This window comes from Rhinichthys klamathensis, unplaced genomic scaffold (assembly GCF_029890125.1).
Source record: "Rhinichthys klamathensis goyatoka isolate OS25496 unplaced genomic scaffold, OSU_Roscu_1.1 h1tg000474l_1, whole genome shotgun sequence".
NCBI classification, from domain to species: Eukaryota; Metazoa; Chordata; class Actinopteri; order Cypriniformes; family Leuciscidae; genus Rhinichthys; species Rhinichthys klamathensis.
This window is the reverse complement of record NW_026606962.1, coordinates 580,495-600,905: the sequence shown is the minus strand read 5'-3', so window position 1 is coordinate 600,905 and position 20,411 is coordinate 580,495. Positions and strand designations below refer to the sequence as shown.

The 20,411-nt window shown below is 37.8% G+C and overlaps 1 protein-coding gene across 1 annotated transcript in view; it reads left to right on the top strand.

The window, feature by feature from the left end:
- Nucleotides 1-20,411, top strand: part of slc24a3 (solute carrier family 24 member 3) — a 132,845-nt gene that overhangs the window by 98,105 nt on the left and 14,329 nt on the right. Inside the window, exons 3-11 of the mRNA XM_056236948.1 lie at nucleotides 12,214-12,290; nucleotides 15,344-15,418; nucleotides 15,782-15,866; nucleotides 15,978-16,081; nucleotides 18,726-18,800; nucleotides 19,687-19,712; nucleotides 19,823-19,876; nucleotides 20,011-20,138; nucleotides 20,230-20,390. Of these exons, the coding sequence (XP_056092923.1) occupies nucleotides 12,214-12,290; nucleotides 15,344-15,418; nucleotides 15,782-15,866; nucleotides 15,978-16,081; nucleotides 18,726-18,800; nucleotides 19,687-19,712; nucleotides 19,823-19,876; nucleotides 20,011-20,138; nucleotides 20,230-20,390 (785 nt within the window). The remainder of the gene's footprint in view (nucleotides 1-12,213; nucleotides 12,291-15,343; nucleotides 15,419-15,781; nucleotides 15,867-15,977; nucleotides 16,082-18,725; nucleotides 18,801-19,686; nucleotides 19,713-19,822; nucleotides 19,877-20,010; nucleotides 20,139-20,229; nucleotides 20,391-20,411) is intronic.

The window sequence follows — 20,411 nt, the reverse complement described above, 5'->3', positions numbered from 1 at the left end:
AAACAAAACAAAAAAACTGTTAGCACATTATCCAAAGTAATCTGTGGGCAATTACTGGTTATGGACGCACAATGTATATCTCTTGATGGGCCATAGGACGGAGAAATATCTATTTATGGGCCATACACCGCGAGAATCTGCTGATGGGCCATAACGTAGCCTATAGAGCGCGCGCATTTAGAGCATTTCAAACATTTACACCTGTATTCACAATCATCTATGCAGTATTTTAGCAAGATAAGCAGTGTCATAGGCTAACCAAAACAGAACATTTATATATAAAAATATAATGTCTAGTATTTAGACAGTATTTTACTGGAGGCTGAAATATATTTGCACTAAATCACATTATATTTAGGCTGCACCTAAGCAGATATTCGCAAATAAGCTACATTACACATAAGCTAATCAAAACTGAGTGAAATATATTTAATATACAAATGTTTAGAGAGTAACGTTATCACATTGAAAGTTTACACTTGAGCATACACGAATGTTAGGGATATTGTAAGGCAATACTAAGCAAAATATAGTCTGAAAAGATGAGTTCTATATGATCAGAAAAATAATTATATAACACTAAACAATATAACACTTACGCCGAACTTGTATCCTCGGCGGGATCAATTCTCTCTTCAAAATGCAGCCGTTCGTCGTCTGAGTTGCAATAATCTTCCTCTGAGGGAAAGGTGAATTCTTCCTCGCTGTACAGAATCATCTGGCAGCCTCTTTACCGGAGTAGCGTGCCCGCTGTGCCATCCTCAAAACGCGATGAACTATCAGTGATCTGATGAAGAAACTTTGTGTTGTTATGGCATTGATCGGGGGGCGTGCTGCGTGTGCGATGCATAGATCACCTAAACTATTTACCATGTGAATAGCGCCGGGGCGTGGCCGCCTCAACTCATTAAAAATAATGAGGGGAGAAAGAAAAAACTGGACCTCTCCTTGGTTTCAAACGGATTACATAAACTGAGAATATTTGTTTTTTATATAAATTACTTAATTTAAAAGAAGAGAATTCAAGCTTCATAAAGAAAAATCTCTCGTGCCTGTGTGACAAATATTCGCGGAGTTACAATTAATCTTAGGACGCGTTTCAGAATTGACTTCACTGACAGAGAGAACGCAGAACTCGCATCATGTTTGTTTTTCTTTATTTGGCGAAAAGCACAACACTTTGCTTTTATTGTGAGTATCCACAAAAAAAATAGACACTTCATAGGATCGAATGATGTATAACACTTATATGTACAATCAAAATCAACAGAGTAATTTGAATCTCTTTTGCACTGATAAGGAAAAAAGCGAGCAGATCAGGCCGGCGTGATTGCCGGCCCCAGAGGGTTAAACCTATACTATCACATGTATGGGCATCAATAAATAGACATTTAAATTAAGTCTGCAAGTGACATGATAGTGCAAGACAGTTTCGGTCATAGCAAACAAACATCATAAGTGTGCAAATGGCATGGTAGTGCAAAGACAGTTTGTCGAAAGCAGCAGCTGAAGTGTGCAAATGGCATTGTAGTGCAAGGACAGTTCAGTCATAGCAACATCAAAGTGTGCAAATGACATAGTAGTGCAATGACATCATTGGGGGGTGGCGGTTGTCATCTTGTTGACGGCCTGGTGGCTGAGGGGAGAGAGTTCAGTATCCTAACAGCCTGGTGAAAGAAGCTGTTGTTGAGTCTGGTAGTGCGGGAGTGGAGGCTTCTGTACCTTTTCCCTGATGGCAGGAGGTTGAACAAATTGTGAGCTGGATGACTTTCATCGCTCACAATTGTGGTCGCTTCGCGGATGAGACGGGAAGAATATATATCTTGCAGGGAGGGGAGTGGCGCACCAATGATCTTTCCAGCTGTGTTAATTATGCGCTGAAGAGCTTTCCTGTTATATTCAGTGCAGCTCCCACCCCACACAGTAATGCAGCTGGAAAAAATGCTCTCAATGGTGCCTCTGTAGAAAGTGCTCATGATGGGTGGTGGAGCACTTGCCCGTCTGAGACTGCGCAGGAAGTAGAGGCGCTGCTGAGCCTTCTTCACCAGGGATACAGTGTTGGTGGTCCAGGAGAGATCTTCACTAATGTACACTCCTAAGAATTTGGTGCTGCTCACTCTCTCCACATCAGCACCATCGATGGACAATGGCCGGTGTTCGGTGTGACCTCTCCGGAAGTCAACAATGATCTCTTTGGTTTTTCTAACGTTCAGCAGGAGGTTGTTTTTTCTGCACCACGTGGCCAGAAGGTCTACCTCCTTCCTGTAGTGGGTCTCGTCTCCCTTGGTGATGAGACCCACCAGAGTTGTATCGTCCGCAAACTTAATAATGTGATTAGTGTTATGAGTTGTTGTGCAGTCGTGTGTCAGCAGCCGCAGCAGCAGCAGCCTTTAAGAAGCCTACCACACTGCCATCTATCAACATGGATCAGCATGTTTGAGTTATGTAAATTACACTGACTAGTGAGTTTTAAAGAGAGCTCTACAGTTGGGAAGTGTTATATGTATTGTCTATGATAATATCGTAATTATTGTTTTAATGATGCGTGAGCTAACATCATCGAGTAATGTTCAAAAACTCACTGTGCAAAAAACAAACAGAAACACCTTGAGAGTGCAAGAATTCACTGCCTAATGTAGCCTTGTAGAATGCAATGAGAATGCCTTCAAAATTCGAGTTTTAAGTTAAATATTAATTGCAATTGCAAATGTGATCATTTTGTTCAACAGTTCAATAAACAAGATGTTTAAAGTGTGAGTAAAATTTTTGTCAATATTCGCTGTTTTTGCTCTATTTCGCCAAAAAAAATTGTTCCAAACAAAGCCACAGACGTAGTGCATCTCCGAGCAACACAGCGGTGTTTTGTTGTTGAGTGAGTCTGAATGTTTTAACCGATCGGCTGAGTCAATGATTCAGTGGTCTGTTCATAAAGAAAGACAGTCAACTATTATGAGTACAGGCTTCATCTCATGTGTGTACACCATTCAGATGACTCTTCACAAGAACTCAATTTATTTCTTAAAGTGTAAAAATGTGTAAATTAGCACCAACTGTGCCTGAACTGTGTAAGGTTTGCACCTATAGTGGTACCAACTGGAACGAATACACCAACGAGTAATGATTCTTTCCAAAAAGTTTTTCTAAATATTTCATTGTTTGTACAAATAATTGGACCTGTACTAAACTCATGCTATTGGTTGAGCCAGAAGAAAGGTTCTTGGCAGCCATTTCTATGTAGACAATAGACATACACCTCCTCTACTTGAATGGAGAAACGGTCAAGTTTACCATACGTTTCAATTCCATATGTCAAATCAGCAACATTTTCAGGTCTTATAAATTACATAATTTTAAGAAACATAATTTTAGCTCTACAAATCATATTCAATCAATAATGTTTTAAAATGATATTTCCAGCTGTATTCTTGTAATCTTTTTTTTATTTAACTCTTTAATTAATTTCATTCATGTTTAAAGATAAGATCTTCTCTCAGACACCTTTTATACGTTCAGGTCAACCACAACATAGCACGATCTGCTCCAATCTCAGTGTAATTAGATTGGGCCACATCCAGATACTGTATCTCTGGCCAGCTGGAATAGAGTTCTCTCTCTCTCTCTCTCTCTCTCTCTCTCTCTCTCTCTCTCTCTCTCTCTCTCTCTCTCTCTCTCTCTCACATACACACACACACACACACACACACACACACAGTCATTCATGCCATGTGGCGTTCAAATGATGGTGGGTTTGAGAGCTCTCATCTAGCTACACTTGTCATTTTCTTCAGCTTGCTGTGTTGATGGAAATTGCTGAGACACACACAATCACCACATATTTTCTGCTTGACATCATGCACTATTGTCAGTTTCTCCATAGTTTTGTACTTAAAGGTGAATGACTGACAAACACTCCCCCCAGTTGATTTCTTGAAAGCTTGATGGAAATTTGTCTCAGCTTCAGCAAATACACATCTCTTGGAAAAGGTTCAAGAGTCTTTTAATCCCTCCCTCTCATCTTCCAAACCACACAGTAATTGTTAAAGCTTTTTTTTTTTTTTACAAATTGTGAACTCCATGGCATAAGGGTAGCCATATTTTAATAATGGAGAAAATACATTGAATATGCAGGCTTCCTGCACATATCATCATGCAACAGATTAGAACAGGATTTGAGGAGCTTAGCTGATGGACACATGCTGTCCCCAAACACCCCGCACATACAAACACAGAATCAGCAGAATGGAGGTACAAAAAGGGATGGATTTAGCGGGAAAGTTTTAATGCTTCTCACATAGTACTTATAAAAGTGTCACATTATCCTTAGTGACTATACTAATGCATTCCAACCTTCATGCATCATTCATGGATAATATGTGCCCCTCCTCCCCAGAGACATCTGACATCCATAGAGAGATTAGTGGCAGAGGTTGGTGGGCTCGGGTCATTGTCATTTTCCCTCTGACCACTCCAGACCTCTTCACTCTGGGTGACATCCCATAATAAATGTTTCGATTTTGCATCACATTTATGTGAGAAGTTGGGTATCGTAAAAGTACCTGCTGAAACAGCAGCTACTTAGTTTGTTTTTGTTGATGCAATAAATCAATGATAATGGATACCAGTGGCTGTAGTGATAATATCATACATGAGAATTTGTATCAGGAATGCAATAGTAGAAACAGTAATGGATATCTCTAATGGATAAGTAAGTAAAATCAGTCAATTAGCAATTTAATACACACATTTATTTTTAATTTATGTTTTATTTAATTTGAAACGGGACATTTCAGGTATCTTGACCATTCAGAAAAAAAAAACACAGTACTAAAGTTATACACTGTAATTTCCTTTTCTACTTGTAACAGACATCTGCTCACTACACAGTGTCTTGTAGTGTACATTTGTGCTTTGTTCTTAAAAAGCCTTATCTTATGAGATCTATTTAATGATGTATAGGATTAGAATGAATCATTTATACAAGTCTGAATTATATAATATTTGTGTGCTTATGTAAGAAGCGCGGATGGGCACCATTTCCACCCCCTGTGAGTCTGGACCCCAGTTACAGTGCAGGTCAATCCTGCTTGATCCTGCATAGATTTAAAAGTCAGGGATTTTATAAGGACTCAACGTCTATCATCAAATATGCTTATCCTGGCCCATGTTTCTTTGGCTATGTGTGTGTGTGTGTAAGAGAGATGTGTTTGCTCAAAAACAGTATAATTTGACCATTGCATGCCTTAAAATCTTCTATCACTTATGTTCTCTACTCTCAACCTTTTTACATATGCAAGTCCAGAACATTGTGTCTTATTTATATTTTGACCTGGTTAGAAAAATAGCTAGGTTACTTGTGTGTTGAAACATTTCATGTTTACTAGAAAAGTCCTGTTATTAAGAACTCTTAGGTGACTATGAATGTTTTATCATGTAAGGAACCATTAGCAACACAATGTAGTTGTGATTGGTGTATGAGGGAAGAGAGCTCAGCTGAAACAATTGCACGCTGATGTTAGTGCTGTAATGAAGGGCTTGTGAATAGCTTTAATTGAATCCAGGACTAATTGGTCTCAGTATCTCAGCTGTGTTTAAGCCTGACTGCTGATAAGACTAGTGTTGTTGGCTTATAAGGGTACGTTTACAGGTCAACAGTGTACTAAAAACAGGAAAAAAAATATTTTGCATTATTTGTCTACAGACAACACCATCGTCAAAATGATCCCCGTTCACACAGATCCGTGTAAACGTCTAAAAACGCTGTGCATGCCATGCCAGTAGCCATGCCTTTACAAAGTAATTTCACTTTGTAAAGAAATACTACGCCCCTGTAGACTGAACACAAAATACTTATTTGTCAAGTCAAATGAACCAATTGAACCCTGTAAGCCAATGATACAGTATAATGACCCTGATTTCATTAGCCGCGTTTACATTACCATTGCGAATTGAAAATACGGCCAATGGAAACACGTAAATTTCGCAAAAAAAGTTTTTATGCTCGTATGAGGTGGTTTTTCAGGCAATTCGAAAAAAGAATATTTTGCAAAACTGCAATGGAAACCTTTTTTCCGCAATTACAGGTCACCTGGCGTATGTAAAAGTTGATCATTCTTTAAAGAAGGCGCGGTATGTTTGGACAGATGTTTATTAAACTCATAAAAGAATTATGGGAATACTGGATTCGAAACAACAAAGAAATGCCACAATTTATCAAGACCTTGAAGCAGATAGGAAGGAGAAACATCTCAAAATGCCGCTCCCAAGTATAAGGGGCTTTCCTTGCCATTAATGCTTGAAAAAAACACTCCTACATCTCCTTCGATTAAAAATAATAGCTAGTGCGGTGGCTGGGATATACATAAACCTACCAACATCTGTTGGCATGATTTTTGGAATGACTTTAGTTGCATAACATCATTTAATGGAAACGCCGTCATTTTCGCAATAGTTTCTTGACATTTACAAAATATCGCAAAATGATATATGCATTTTTTTTTATTTTTTTTTTATGGCGTCATCATTAATATCCCTGAATTATGTTATTCAGTTTAAAACATTGGGTGTGCAATTCACCAGTTTTAAATGTCAGTTATTGCATTAGCTTAAGGTTTCTTTACATTACTCAACCTTTACGTAATTCCACATCAACGAATAATGCTTTATCAATCGGCCAGTCCAAACTGGACAATGCTGTTTGAGGACATGCACTGGGATTAGGCTATGCGTTTCCAGCCATGTTTAAGTGCAAATTACGGAATTTACATTATAAAATGGGTGGAAGGCAACTGATGTCATCTATTGGAAAACAGGATTTAAGGCTCTGCATGACAATTAAAGGAGCTTTATAGGGGGAAATCACTTAAGAGGCAGAACTTTTTCATGGAAACTGTCAACGACTCAGCATCTGCCCCAAAGTTACGTCACCAGCAACAGTCATTGTGCTGCATTTCATATTGAAGTGATCAAAAAAAAAAAAAAAACCCAGCTAATGCTTGCACTCCATAGGGTTAACCATCAGCATGTCATGATTAAACTCCAGGGTCAAATATGGACATGGTAGGGATATAAAAAAATAAATAAAAAAAACAGGAGTGGATTTTTAGGAAATTGAGTGTTACTTTGAAAAGTGATGCCTCAGACTGCAAAACAGTAGAATTTAAATCATGAAACTCATGACAGATAAGAGACTCCATAGGGTTAACCATCAGCATGTCATGATTAAACTCCAGGGTCAAATATGGACATGGTAGGGATATAAAAAAAAAAAAAAAAAAACAGGAGTGGATTTTTAGGAAATTGAGTGTTACTTTGAAAAGTGATGCCTCAGACTGCAAAACAGTAGAATTTAAATCATGAAACTCATGACAGATAAGAAAAAATATACAGTGGAAAGAAACAAACATACTGTAACATGAGGTTGTTATTACTTTTTAAAAGAGCCTCTCGTTGAAATTTTTATTTTATTATTTATTTTATTTATTTTATTTATTTTGTAAAGATTTTATCTTTAATGGAAGTTGGTCCTCAGTGCAGGTTCTCATTGTGTAAGAAGCCTCAAGTGATTTATGTCATATGCTCTACTTGTTATCAAAGTCTAGCTCAGTCGCTAAGTGAATCAGTTGTTTGACTTTGATGATGGAAAGTGCGATATCTTTAGAGCTCCCTTAGGAAATTTGTTTTAAACCACACACGCATTATAATGCCAGAGACAGCATATGAAATCCCCAGAAGGGTTTCTGTAGTAATCATGAAACATAAATAATGAGGAGCAAAACAATGTCTTCTCAGTGCAATGTTTTTTTTTTAGGAAGTTAAACTGTATTTTGTGTGTAATTTTCTATTTTCTCGACAATTATTATACCCGTTTCACCTCAGTGAATCCGGACAAGTTCCTCCTAATAATGAAAATATCTGTCAGGACTTGCCTTAATCTTTACTCCAGATTGTCTTTCTATTTGGCTTACCTGGGCCAAAGTCTGTTTGTCTGTCTGTCTCTGTTTGTCTATCTGTCTATAGTAATTATACAGTATATGCAGTGTTTATGCATTTAAATTTGCATGTTTTATATGTGAATATGTGTTTTTTATTCGGGTAGATTTTGCGTCTTTGATCATCAGTTTACCTGCATTTACTGTATAATTGCATAAGTGTACAAGCCACAGAATAACAACATATTCACCTCCCAAAACTTCGGCCCCTTTAGGAGGGAGACATTCTCTAGTTACTGTTTGTCTTGACAACGGAAGCTCTTCAATTTCATCAATTAGATTTAATTGACAACAGATGCTGCCTACCTGTTGATTGGAATTACAGAGGTCTGACTCTCAGTTAAGCTGTTATGTCTGACTGACAGCTACCCTCACGACTGTGTCTGTGTCCGAAACCTCTGGCAGCTGCCTCACTGTCCAGTCACTCTATAACTAAACAGGTGGTGTTTTGTCTCCTAAGGAAACTGATTTCAATCTGACTTCCAGGCCACAAAAAGCATGCATACCATTAAAGTTTGAGAGTCTGTAAGATTTTTGTAATGATTTTGAATGTGTCTTATGCTCAAGGCTGCAATTATTTGTTCAAAAAATACAGAATTCTTGTGAAATATTGTTAGAGTTGAAATTAATATATTTAAAAATATTATTTATTTCTATTATAGCAAAGCTGAATTTTCATCATCATTACTCCAGTCTTCGTGATCATGATGTCACATGATCCTTCAGAATTATTATTATATGATGATTTGGTGCTAAAGAAACATTTGTTGAACAATGTTGAAAACAGTTTGGCTGCTTAATATTTTTGTGGATACCGTGATACATTTTTTTCAGGATTCTTTGAGCAGAAAGTAAAAAAAAAACAGCATTTATTTGAAATAGAAATCTTTTGTTACATTATAAATGTATTTACTGTCACTTTTGATCAATTTAATGCATCCTTGCTTAATAAAAGTATTACATTTCTTAAAAAATCTTACTCTGCCCAAAACTATAGATAACATTCATTAAAAACTGACCTTTACCAATTAATTTATGACTTTCAACTTCTATCGCATCACCATTTATTTTCTTTCCCTTCTTTCCATTCACCCTGAAGACATCTTAGTGGATGTCTTAGAGAATGTTACCTTGTACTTTGTCTTCCTACCCTCGTATACTCGGCAGCATTTTAACTTAGCCTACTTTGAAGCTGAAGCAATACATCTTCAGATTAATAGCCTTTGAAGAAGTCTTATGTAAACAGCTCAAAGCTCACAAAATGCACTGAAGGGAACTTGGATGTGTACGACTATCTCATGTCCTCATGTGGAGTTGGGCAGTTCTCAGAGGAGAAGCAGGGGGTCGGTGCTGACAGCGGTTAATGTATGTGGACAGTCTTCATGTCCTTCCTGCTAGCCATTAGTTTCCTGGTCCTCTGGAGGAGGAGGTTGTGCAAGGTCCTAATCCTGCTGAGAATCATCCCTGTCCTTCTCTATCCTACGTTTCCGGGCGAGTTTAGTCTTTTCTCACTAGCTTGGAATGTTCTTGTCTAATCCTTGCTTGAAGTCGCTCTGGGAGAGGAACCAAGGCCTCGTCCGTTTGTTTTAACTGTTGCCAGTGTACAATAAGAGATTTTGAATTCATTTCTGTTTGTTTGGCTCCTCCGTAATTACAGAAGGGACCTTTCTGCTGACCCTTTCAGTTTCAACATTGCCTGTTCATCTTTCTGTTGCTGTTGTTGTGTGTTCTTTAATTGATCCATTCGGCTATTTTTTATTGCTGCTTTATTCATTGGCACTGTAATTGAAATTAGATTAATTAGGATCTCTTGTGCCAGGGAACGATCTGCGATGGGACCAGAGCCGAGAGGCTGTGACTCTCTAATGAAGGCCTCACCAACAATGAAACCCATGTGAACCATGAGCACCAGAGCAGATCTGTTGTTCCTGGGATAAAAATAGGCAGCTGACTCTCGGTCCAGCTTTTTATTCATCTGTTTGTCATCAAGAAGCATTTTGTCTCAAGTGAAGCACTGTTTTTGTGGGTGAAATGAGCAATAGAAGACTGACGTGAGACTCAGAGGTCATAGAGTGAGGGTCAGTCTCTCTTTTCACACACTTCAGGGATGGTTTCAGGGACTGTGAGTGTAATTATGAAGGATTTGTTGTGTCATTACTATAACATAAGAACCAGGTGACAGGCTCTTGTTATGCTAGTGGGTGGTAAAGCGTTGTTTTGTGAGTTCTTTTGGGTTGTTTGAGTTCACCTCTGTTGTGTTTAGGGCATTGGGGGCAGTGTGAAGCCTGCTGACGCATTCAACCTCCCCGGTGATCTGGGAGGGAATGTCACTGCACAATGCGCAGCCATGGACACGCACAAACACCCTTACAGATATTACTGTAATGACTGCCGTGTTATACTAATTCAGTTATTGTTGATCTTAATACAAAACCGAGAACTGGCTTGTAGTTTGTAAACTTTGCTCACAAAGTGGTGGCACAAGAGAGTAACATTACATCTGTGCAAGGCAGAAATCACAATATATATTTAAAAAATAAATATATTTTAATATGAAGGAAACTTTTTACCTGCTTTCTTTACTGCTACTTTTTAAATGCCTTTTGCGTACATATTTTTGCCCCAGACCTAGACTTTCAATCATAACATATAATATTTTACATTATAACTGTCCCTCGGTTGTGGGTTCATTTCTATTATGACCAACAATTTTGCCAACAAAAAGTTAGTGTTCTGGAACACCGAAATATGAGATGTGTTGTGTGATGAAAATAAAGAAAAATGCAATCACTTGTGAACAATATTCTGATTGTGCATAATTTCCAATCTGTAATTTTGACACTTCATTCAAATATTACAATTATGTGAAATATGAATATGTGAAAATTGTTTTCAGGCAATTTAGTTTCTAAAAGTCCTTTCGGCCAAATGTACCCATACATGGAAATAAAAATAAACAAATTACTTGAAAAACATAAAACGGGGGGGGGGCATTGTGAGAGGATCAGACAAGCAATTTATTTTAGTTTCTCTACATAATCTCTGTCTTTCAGTCAGTCATGATAAGTGACAGACATTCCAACGTTACACATATTCTGAGATATTTGTCTGTCAGTACTGAAATAAATCAGGTTTCAAATTTGTACAAAGAGATCAGGCTTTTCCCCGAATGGAACAAAGCCGGTCTCTGGGGTTTCAATGCTTTTCAATCAGGGCTGTATATCTTGGATGCTGACGTCATGGCAACGGGCTGTGTAGGAACGAGCACAATTGCAACACTTTATAGAGAGCTCAAGGCTGACTTTGACACTCCCACCATTTTAGAGCACGTAAAACTGAATCCAGGCAAATAAGTGGCCACTCTCACTGACCCGATTCTGTCGGCAGGCTGCCGGCTTATCAATGGAACTGGCCGGGTGACACGCTGTGTCAGTGAATAGCTTGTTAACAGAGCAGCGATGGACTGGGAGCATCAGTAATGCCGTCGGAACCGCAAGAAAAGCTCCTGAAAATCACACCAATGCCACAGTCATATAGTTGCCAATTCTCTCTGACGCTCAGTGAATGACGTCTGATAAAGTCATTTTGTTGTTCTGAGTGATCAGACTAAAAAAAATTCTCTGTATGGGTTCTGGCGATGAATAATTAAAGTTTTTTTTTTTACTCTTAAAGGGATAAATCACCCAAAATGTTACACTATGTCATCATTTACTCACCCTCATATGTTTTGAAACCTGTATTTTTTCATTGGATACAAAAGTTAGGCAGAATGTCCAAGGTGCTCTTTTCCATTCAATGAAAGCGAATGATGACCACGATTTTCCTGGCAAGATATTTAGTCTATTGCTTGCAAATCATATATGGCTTCAGAATACTCAAAATATAGTTGCTTGGTGCTTTTTTGTCCTTTTTGGAGCTTGACAGCTTTGGTCCCAATCACTTTTATTGGATGGAAGAGGGAAGCTCAGACATTTCTGTGAAATATCTCCTTTTGTGTTTCACATCATGTTTAACATTTTGTGATTTATCCCTTTAAGAGAGACAAAAGTTGGCTAATTAGTAGCAATACAAGAATTGACCATTTTTTCTCTGGAGTGATCCATATTCTTAATTGCATGATGTACTGTATAATGACAGGGAAGACTCTCTGAGACACGTGCATTGCTCTATGATTCATACTTGGACTATTCATGTAGCTCAATGTGTGTTTGTGTGTTTTTGGCAGGTATACACGAGTTCCCTGATGATCTTTTCACCAACCAGGAGCGAATGGAGGGGGCCGTAGCCTTGCATGTTGTGTTTGTAAGTATCTCTACCATCTGCTTTTTTTTTTTTTACAGCTTTTGATACAATAGTTTGAATGCCTTATTTTAGCTGAAATCTATCAAATTACATGAACACTTGAAGTCACAAGACTGTGTGTTCCATTCAAGAGTCAGGGGCTCTGGGCAATATCTGGCCTTACCTCTATTATTTGTTACAATGACTGCAAAGGATGTTTCAAGTGACTTGCTCATTGGTAGACATGAGTGAATTGATCATGTGAATTTTCAGGTTATATTACCTCACTCGAATAGAGGTGTTCAAGCAGAGAAGGGTTTGTACAACTTAAATTGTTGTTGTGAGAGCTTTATTAACCAGTGCAACAAATCAACTTAAATCAAACCAGTTGTCACGTTCAGATATATGATCTAGAACCTGATGAAGCCTGTACACATTTCAAGAGTTTTATTTCAGTTGGCATGCTTTAGTTCTTACATGAAATACTGTTTACTACTGTGATATAGAGTGCATATAGAGAGTGGAATGGGTTTTATTGTCTGGCAGTCTATGCCCGATGACACAATCATTTGTTTACAATAATACACAATAGAGTTCCCTCTGCCAACAGTATTTCCTATAGTGTCTGTTCTTTTATGGATTGTTTTGAGTGTTCTCTGGAGGTATAAAAAGGAGCCAATTGGAATAGCACTAAAAGTTGTAAGCATTGTAAGCTGGGTGGCTGTTTTGAGTCATGACTCAATAGAATAGTTTTTCATTCAAGTGTGTTTCATTGAAAAACTACCAGCCCTACTCTATGGCCAAATAAACACGTATACATATTTCTTCATATTCCTGAAGCAATTTTCCTGTCTCTTAGAAATGAAAATAGCTTTAGTTTTTGTTGTTTTTAAGAAATTGAGAAATTAATTTAAATTGTTTTGTGGTAACTGACATCATGCAACAATTGAGCTTACCTTATATTGAACCTGGAATGTGAAATATTAAAGGAATGAATGCTCTCTAAATAAATCCACTGCAGTTGGTTTTAATTAAATAAACCGAGTTGTTTTGTTCCACCACCATAATCGTAAGCCATCACAGGGACATCATGCATCAGGCCTTTCTGCCCCCATAGGCCACGTCTGAGCAACATTTAAGTGAAGCATACCATGTGAAGCAGGTACTGATGCAGGACTGTGTGTTCCCGCTGAAATCCCTTGCAGGGTTGGTTTGACACTGCCATTGTTGTGCATTGTTTAGATAGTTGCCCATGTAAGCAGAGACTGAGTGGATGGTAAAAGCCGCAGCGAAAACCCTCTAAGACTCCCTCCAGCTGTTTACATGTTTTATTTATCTTTAGGGGCTTCAGTAGCCCAGCTCTGCCTTGTCAGAAGGTCAAGAATAAATGGATGGGGAGGGAATGAGAGTAGATGGGGCAGAGATTACATAATGGGCACAAAGTGCGAGCATGGCAGCGTGGCGGCTGAATTAGATGCACTGATTGGCAAAGTCTTGGCGGGAAACAGTTGGCAAACAGGTCCCAGGGGTGAATGGGAGCTTGCTTTGAGAGGACATTGTGTGCTTGCATCCATGTGTATGTATGGCAATGTTAGTTCTGTGTGAACCCATGCTTATTTAACATACACAAATTATATAATTATTTAGTTAGTTAGTAAGTTTTGTTTTGTTTATGTCATAATCACTAGCATTAGCAGTGTTTGGGGATTTATTGTTTAAATGTATGCATTTGGCAAATTATTTTATCCCAAAGAGATGTATTTAACTTATAAGGTATACAGTATACATTTCTAAAAGTTTTTGCTTTCTCTGGGAGACAAATCCATTGCTGGCGCCATGCTCTACAGCTATAGGAATGTTCATGTTTTAAGTGTGTTTGTAGGTAAATGCAAACATACGCATACATATGTGTTTTACATGTAAAGGGACCATGACATCTGCGATTCACACTCATCTGACCACAGCAGATGTTGGAGCAACTAATCCCCACACACAGTTTTTTTATGCAAAACATGTTAGAATGTAGGGGGAAAAAACATCATGTTCATCCCTATTGAGTATGAGACAAATAAACTTTGAATCCCCTCACTCTGTAAAGGGCACAAGCTTCCATCAGTGCCTTTCTGTCATCGGGACACTTTCTAAGAAAAGGTCTGAATAGTCCCAGTAGACGGCCGTCCCACTGGAGGGCAGATTGCTCTGAGAATAACAGAGTTTAATGGCGTTGACACTCGTGTACTCAAATGTGCCTGCACGCAAGAATTTCGCTTTGCACAAATTTCATGCGCTCCCTGCAGTGGCTTCTAGAGTCTTTCTCTTTTTTTACCTTCTTATATAATGTGAACTTACAGAGGCTTCATCAGATGTAGCAATCACATTTAAGGTGATATTTCTGCACTATTTCTAGGCTATTATGATTTTCTCACCTGTCTTTCCAAATGCATATGACTTTCTTCCTTCTGTAGACACACTAAAGGTGATGTTTTGGATATAATATCCTGACTGCTCTTTCCTGTATAGTGCAGTGGTTCTCAACCAATTCGACTCCAAGGCCCCCGTTGTCCACAACAATAATCAAAGCCCCCCATGACTTTTGAATTTTCAAAAACATTTTGTACTCAAAATTGTAACCCCTTAACATATTTTACATTTTGGCATAACTAGAAACATTTATATTCATTTTAAAAATGTCAAGTTGCATGATTTTATTCATTTACATGATTTTTTCAGGTCTGATAAGGTCTAATCAGAACAATGCTTGTTTTGCCTTATCGTGAGCAATCTTGAGGCCCCCTTGGAAGTTTTCTGAGGCCTCTTAGTGGGCCCCAGAACCCTGGTTGAGAACCAATGGTATAATGAAAGTGAACGAACACCGGGTCTGTCAAGCTTCAAAATCACAAAAAGCACCATAATATAATCATAAAAGTGGTAGCTGAATATCATAGCTGATTGTGGAACAGACCATTATTTAGGTTCTGGACTTTCAAAAGGAAGGTTTGAGCTTGAAGTGGAAACTCACTTTGTGAGTTTTTTTGTGTGAGTTCACTTTGTCATTTTGTGTTCTCTCTCTAAAGGCCATGTATATGTTTTACGCACTGGCACTGGTGTGTGATGACTACTTTGTGCCCTCTCTGGAGAAGATCTGTGAGGTACGACATTCATTCATGTCTTAGCTAGTGTTCTACAACTGATAAATCTTTTAAAGCATTTTTAAAGGTGAGATGTGTAATTGAGTTAGTTTGTTTGAATTTTTTATTTAAAAAATATGTTTTTAATATTTTTAAATATCAAAATATATGAATAAAATTTTGTTCTGTTTAAGCTATTGAATTATTTTATTTTTATTTTTTTATGTATGAATTAAATATTTCTATATTCTGACCAATGGCAGATGGGAGGAGTGTTCAGGAAAATATTTCAAATCAGTCAGTATTGTTGCCATTCTGTTTGGTTCAAATTACTCTTTTCATCTTTCGTGCCTCTCTTTCTGTCTGTGTGTGAACGTGTTGTAGCGCTTCCAACTCAGTGAGGATGTAGCAGGAGCCACGTTCATGGCTGCAGGAAGTTCAGCTCCTGAACTCTTCACTTCAGTCATTGGTAAACATCTTGCTTATCCGAACACCGCCTGCCTTTGAAAAAGAGTACCTCTCACATTTGAACATACACCTTTACATGCCCTCTGTAAGCCACTCTGTCTTCTCTGTGCAGGTGTATTTATCACCAAAGGAGATGTGGGAGTGGGCACAATCGTGGGCTCTGCTGTCTTCAACATCCTCTGCATCATTGGAGTGTGTGGGATCTTTACTGCACAGGTGTTCATTACTTTGCACATTACCCAAAAGCTGTTTTAGTTAATGTTTCAAACTAATTTAAAGGAAAAAGAGTGTTATTTTTCTCTCAAATGTAGCTTATTAGTCATATTAGTGAATTGTTCCAGGCGGTTTGTGTAAAATAACTAGTTCTAACAGTTCACTGATTCACTTTGGTTTCAGCACAAATGTCCCTGCGCCTTCTTGCTTGTAGCAAAATATTTTGTTAAATGCTAGCGTTCATCACTATGTTTTTTAATTCATTATATAAATTAGGTTTCTTTAGTATACATTTATCTTTTGAACCCAAATTGGAAAACTGTATTATATAACGTTATAGTTATATTCAAGGTACTGTATATAACAGTACCTTAAATATAACAGCATGCTTCCCCAACCCTGTTTACATTTTTAATACAGTGTCTACGCATTGCCAGTAAGACATTATTTTTCTTTAGACAGTCGACACAAATGTACTGAGCAAGCATTATGAATTCTCAGCATCTGTGAGAGGTCAACTTAGAGATGAATGAGGTGACCTGTGCATCTCCCCTCTAAACCTCTGCCCTAAAAAAGAGCCATTGCTTAGTGCAGACTGACAGTGAGAAGTGAGCAGACTATTCTCAGGGGTCACTGAGAGTAGCTGATGAGGTCAGTCATGTTAGCTGTGGAGTAGCTTCTTTTTTTTCATCCTGTCCCCTTTGCTTTCCACTTCATTCAGTCATTCACACTGATTCATTTTAACCTCCTGAGACCCTTACTATGTTAAAGAAAAGAGGATATGAGGTTATATCTATCTTTGCACTAGCATGGGAAACAGCTTAATAGTTTTTTCCTCTCCCAGTCTTTCTTCAGTCACCATCTGGCATTGGAATAGTGGCATTCTGGGTAGTCTGATAGACCTCAGAATAGTGTCCGCACACATATGCATACAAACAGGGTTTGAAATTAACACCCCTCCAAATGCGGGTAAAAATCAGCTTTGGCGGGTAACGCTGTCACTAGCCAATTTGGCATGTTACTTATTATTTTTAGTCACTTTGCTGGGGAAGTTCATGTAAGACAAATCTGCGTAGATTTAGCGCAAATACTCGTGAGTCATCATGATATATTAAATACAGCGTATTGCTCAGAATCTGCGCATATCTGGCTGACTGCCTTACTTGAACATACACGTCACTACGCAACAAATAACGGTGCGCTTGTTTATTTGCATTGAAGCAATAGTGAAGATTAAAAAGCATTTGGTTAACAGAAAAGACATTGTTATTTTCCAACATTCTACATTTTTTTGATGTAACTTCTTTGTACTGTATTGATCTGTCCACCTACAACATTTTTGGTGAAAAAGATGAGGATGAAAGAGGAAGGGAGGAGATGATGACAGGAATTGATCATGTCCAATTCACACTATTAACTAGTTGTTTATTAGCATCCATATTACTAGGATATTGGCTGTTTATCAGTACTTAAAAGCACATATTAATGGCTTATTCTGCATGACCATATTCTATATCCTTATCCAATACCTAAACTTAACAACTACCTTACTAACTATTAATAAACTGTAATTATGAGTTTGAGGCAAAAGTAGTTAACAGTTAGTTAATAGTGAGAATTGGACCCTAAACTAAAGTTTGACTGACTATATTTATTTGCACAGACATACATGAAATACTGTAGCTTTGTATTTGTGCCCTTGGTTTTCTAACAAAATTAGCATCCTATATTAGTGATGTCAGTAAATCATTCACAAAATGACACTCACACTTACGCATGGAGTCCATCAAAGTCAAGCAGGGGAAAAAGCACATCTGCAACAATGGAGCTTCTGGTTACCACGGAAACACAAAGCAAAGAGTGTCACCTGTGGTGTAAGTTAAGCTGTGCTGGTGTGAGTGATGGCGCATTGCTTTCGGTGCTCTGACGTAGATCAATGCTTTTTATGGAAGGATCGCCCTTCAAAACATGGCCCATTCAATATGGATTACTTCACATGGTTCAATCAGCTGGATTCGATACAGGATGTCATGTCCATATATGGTTCCTACTTCGTTCATTTCCTTCACTTCCGATTCACGCACTTAAATCATTTCCTTCACTTCCGATTCACGCACTTAAATTCGATATTCTCAAGTTTGTAAGCCAAGAGACCATCCAACTTTTCAAAAAAATCTGGAAATAGTCACAGATTACACATTATGTAAGATATAAAGGCATGACAAGCACATTTTAAAATCCTTTAATACCAGGGTTTGCATGAGTCCTTGAATGACAAAAAATCCATGCAATTTTATTGTGTGGAATAGACTTTTCAAACTAAACTCTTTAATATTCTGAGCAATTATCATGCAATATCATTATCAAAGATACAAATAATTATTTTTGGAAGTTAATTTCAAAATCATCGTACTTCTGTGTCTGTCCCATGTTTAATCAGTGTCCTGTAATATGCACATCCTTTATGAGTTATTATAACTTTTTGTGATTTCTGTCGCCACAAATAAAGCACTTATTCAAGATGGATGTTGGAAGTAAATCATTAAAATATTTACTTGTCATTTTAATGTAATAGAAGAGTTGTACTGCTTTGACACTTGCTTGCGTGTTAACTGTCTCTCATCCGTCCTCTCTCTCATCTATGCAGGCAGTACGGCTCTCATGTTGGACGTTAATGAGAGACTCTGTGTACTACACCATCTCAGTGACCGCTCTGATCGTGGTGAGTAGATCTCTAAGTGGCTTTTCATGCTCCCATAAAGCCTATGGGCCTCCTCACGCAGCAGGAGAGGAGAAGCAAGTGGCTCTCCCGTGGGGCCCATGGCCAGCAGCACAGGACTCTTATTTGCCCACACTCTCTGCATGTGTTCCCAGCACAGAGGAACAACAAACACAGATTAATAGTACACAGGACACAGAGTAACAGAGATGCTACACAGAACACCTTATTAAAAAATTGGATTCACTGAAAGAACAAACTGTTTTGCAACAGTTTATACTGTTACAGTTGATACATGGACTTTTTGGGGGGGAAGTGGTGATATGTCTATTAATAACTTACAGTAAATGGTTGTATATCTGTATATCTATGTTTTTTCTGATTAGTTTGTATTTATGTATATTTAGAACAAAGCCTATACAGTGGGCTCCATGTTGACCATGTTGAAAATATAGAATTCAAAAAATAAACAGTTTTTGTCAAATTGTCACTAAAAGGATGCTGATAATGCAATTTATAACAGATTAAAATAAATAATTAGACAAATGGATACCAATACACTTGAAATTGTAAATATACAATACAGTATAGGCCTACCTGTATATTAATGAAATGTTTTAATTTTTAAAATGTTTACTTATCATGCTAATATAATTTTTAATATATTGTATTGTATTATTATAATGTTTTCTATTCAAAGATTCAGCAAAAATTAAATAATGCATCACAGAAATGCTATTTTATGCATTAGATCCTCAGGACCCATATTACAGTTAGATAACCCTGCCCTCTAGTGGTAATATGCAACATTTCTGAAATGGTTGAAGGAATTTGGCATTGCCATATTTGTCTATTTAATTTAACTTTTGCTCTGTTTTTTTTTTTCAAGTTCATCTATGATGAGAAGGTGACATGGTAAGATAAACGCTGCTGTTACACCGGAACACCCTCTTCATTTGTCATATTACATTTGTTTCACATTCTGTTATGTATTCAGTCATTTATGCTACTTTATTTCTTCTCAGGTATGAATCGCTCATCCTAATAGTGCTGTACCTATTTTACATTATATTAATGAAGTAAGTTCACCTTTATTCTGTTGCCATGGAAATGTTTCATTATTACATGGATTCATTGCTATTCATATCTAATTTACATCAGTAAATCACATCACTGCGGATTTTATTAACTCTCCTTCCTTCGTGTTAATCAGATTTAACTCGCGGGTGGTTCAGTACATTGAACGGCGGAAAAAGAACTCAGCAAATCTGGGTAACGGCACAGCCAGTAACACTGACATCGACGATGGGTGCGACGCCACAGTCGTGCTGCTTAAGAAAGGTAATGCATGCAGTCCTGTTTTATATGAATCACGCGTATAACTGCTTGGTGTGCCATCTAAAGTTCTGTATTGTTGTTCTGTCACTCTTAGCAAATTTCCACAGGAAGCCATCAGTGCTGATGGTGGACGAACTCTTGTCTGCATACCCTCATCAACTGTCCTTCTCTGAGGCTGGAATGAGAATAATGATAACCAGCCACTTCTCCCCTCGCACACGCCTCACGATGGCCTCCAGAATGCTCATTACAGAGGTCAGTCACACCAACACACAT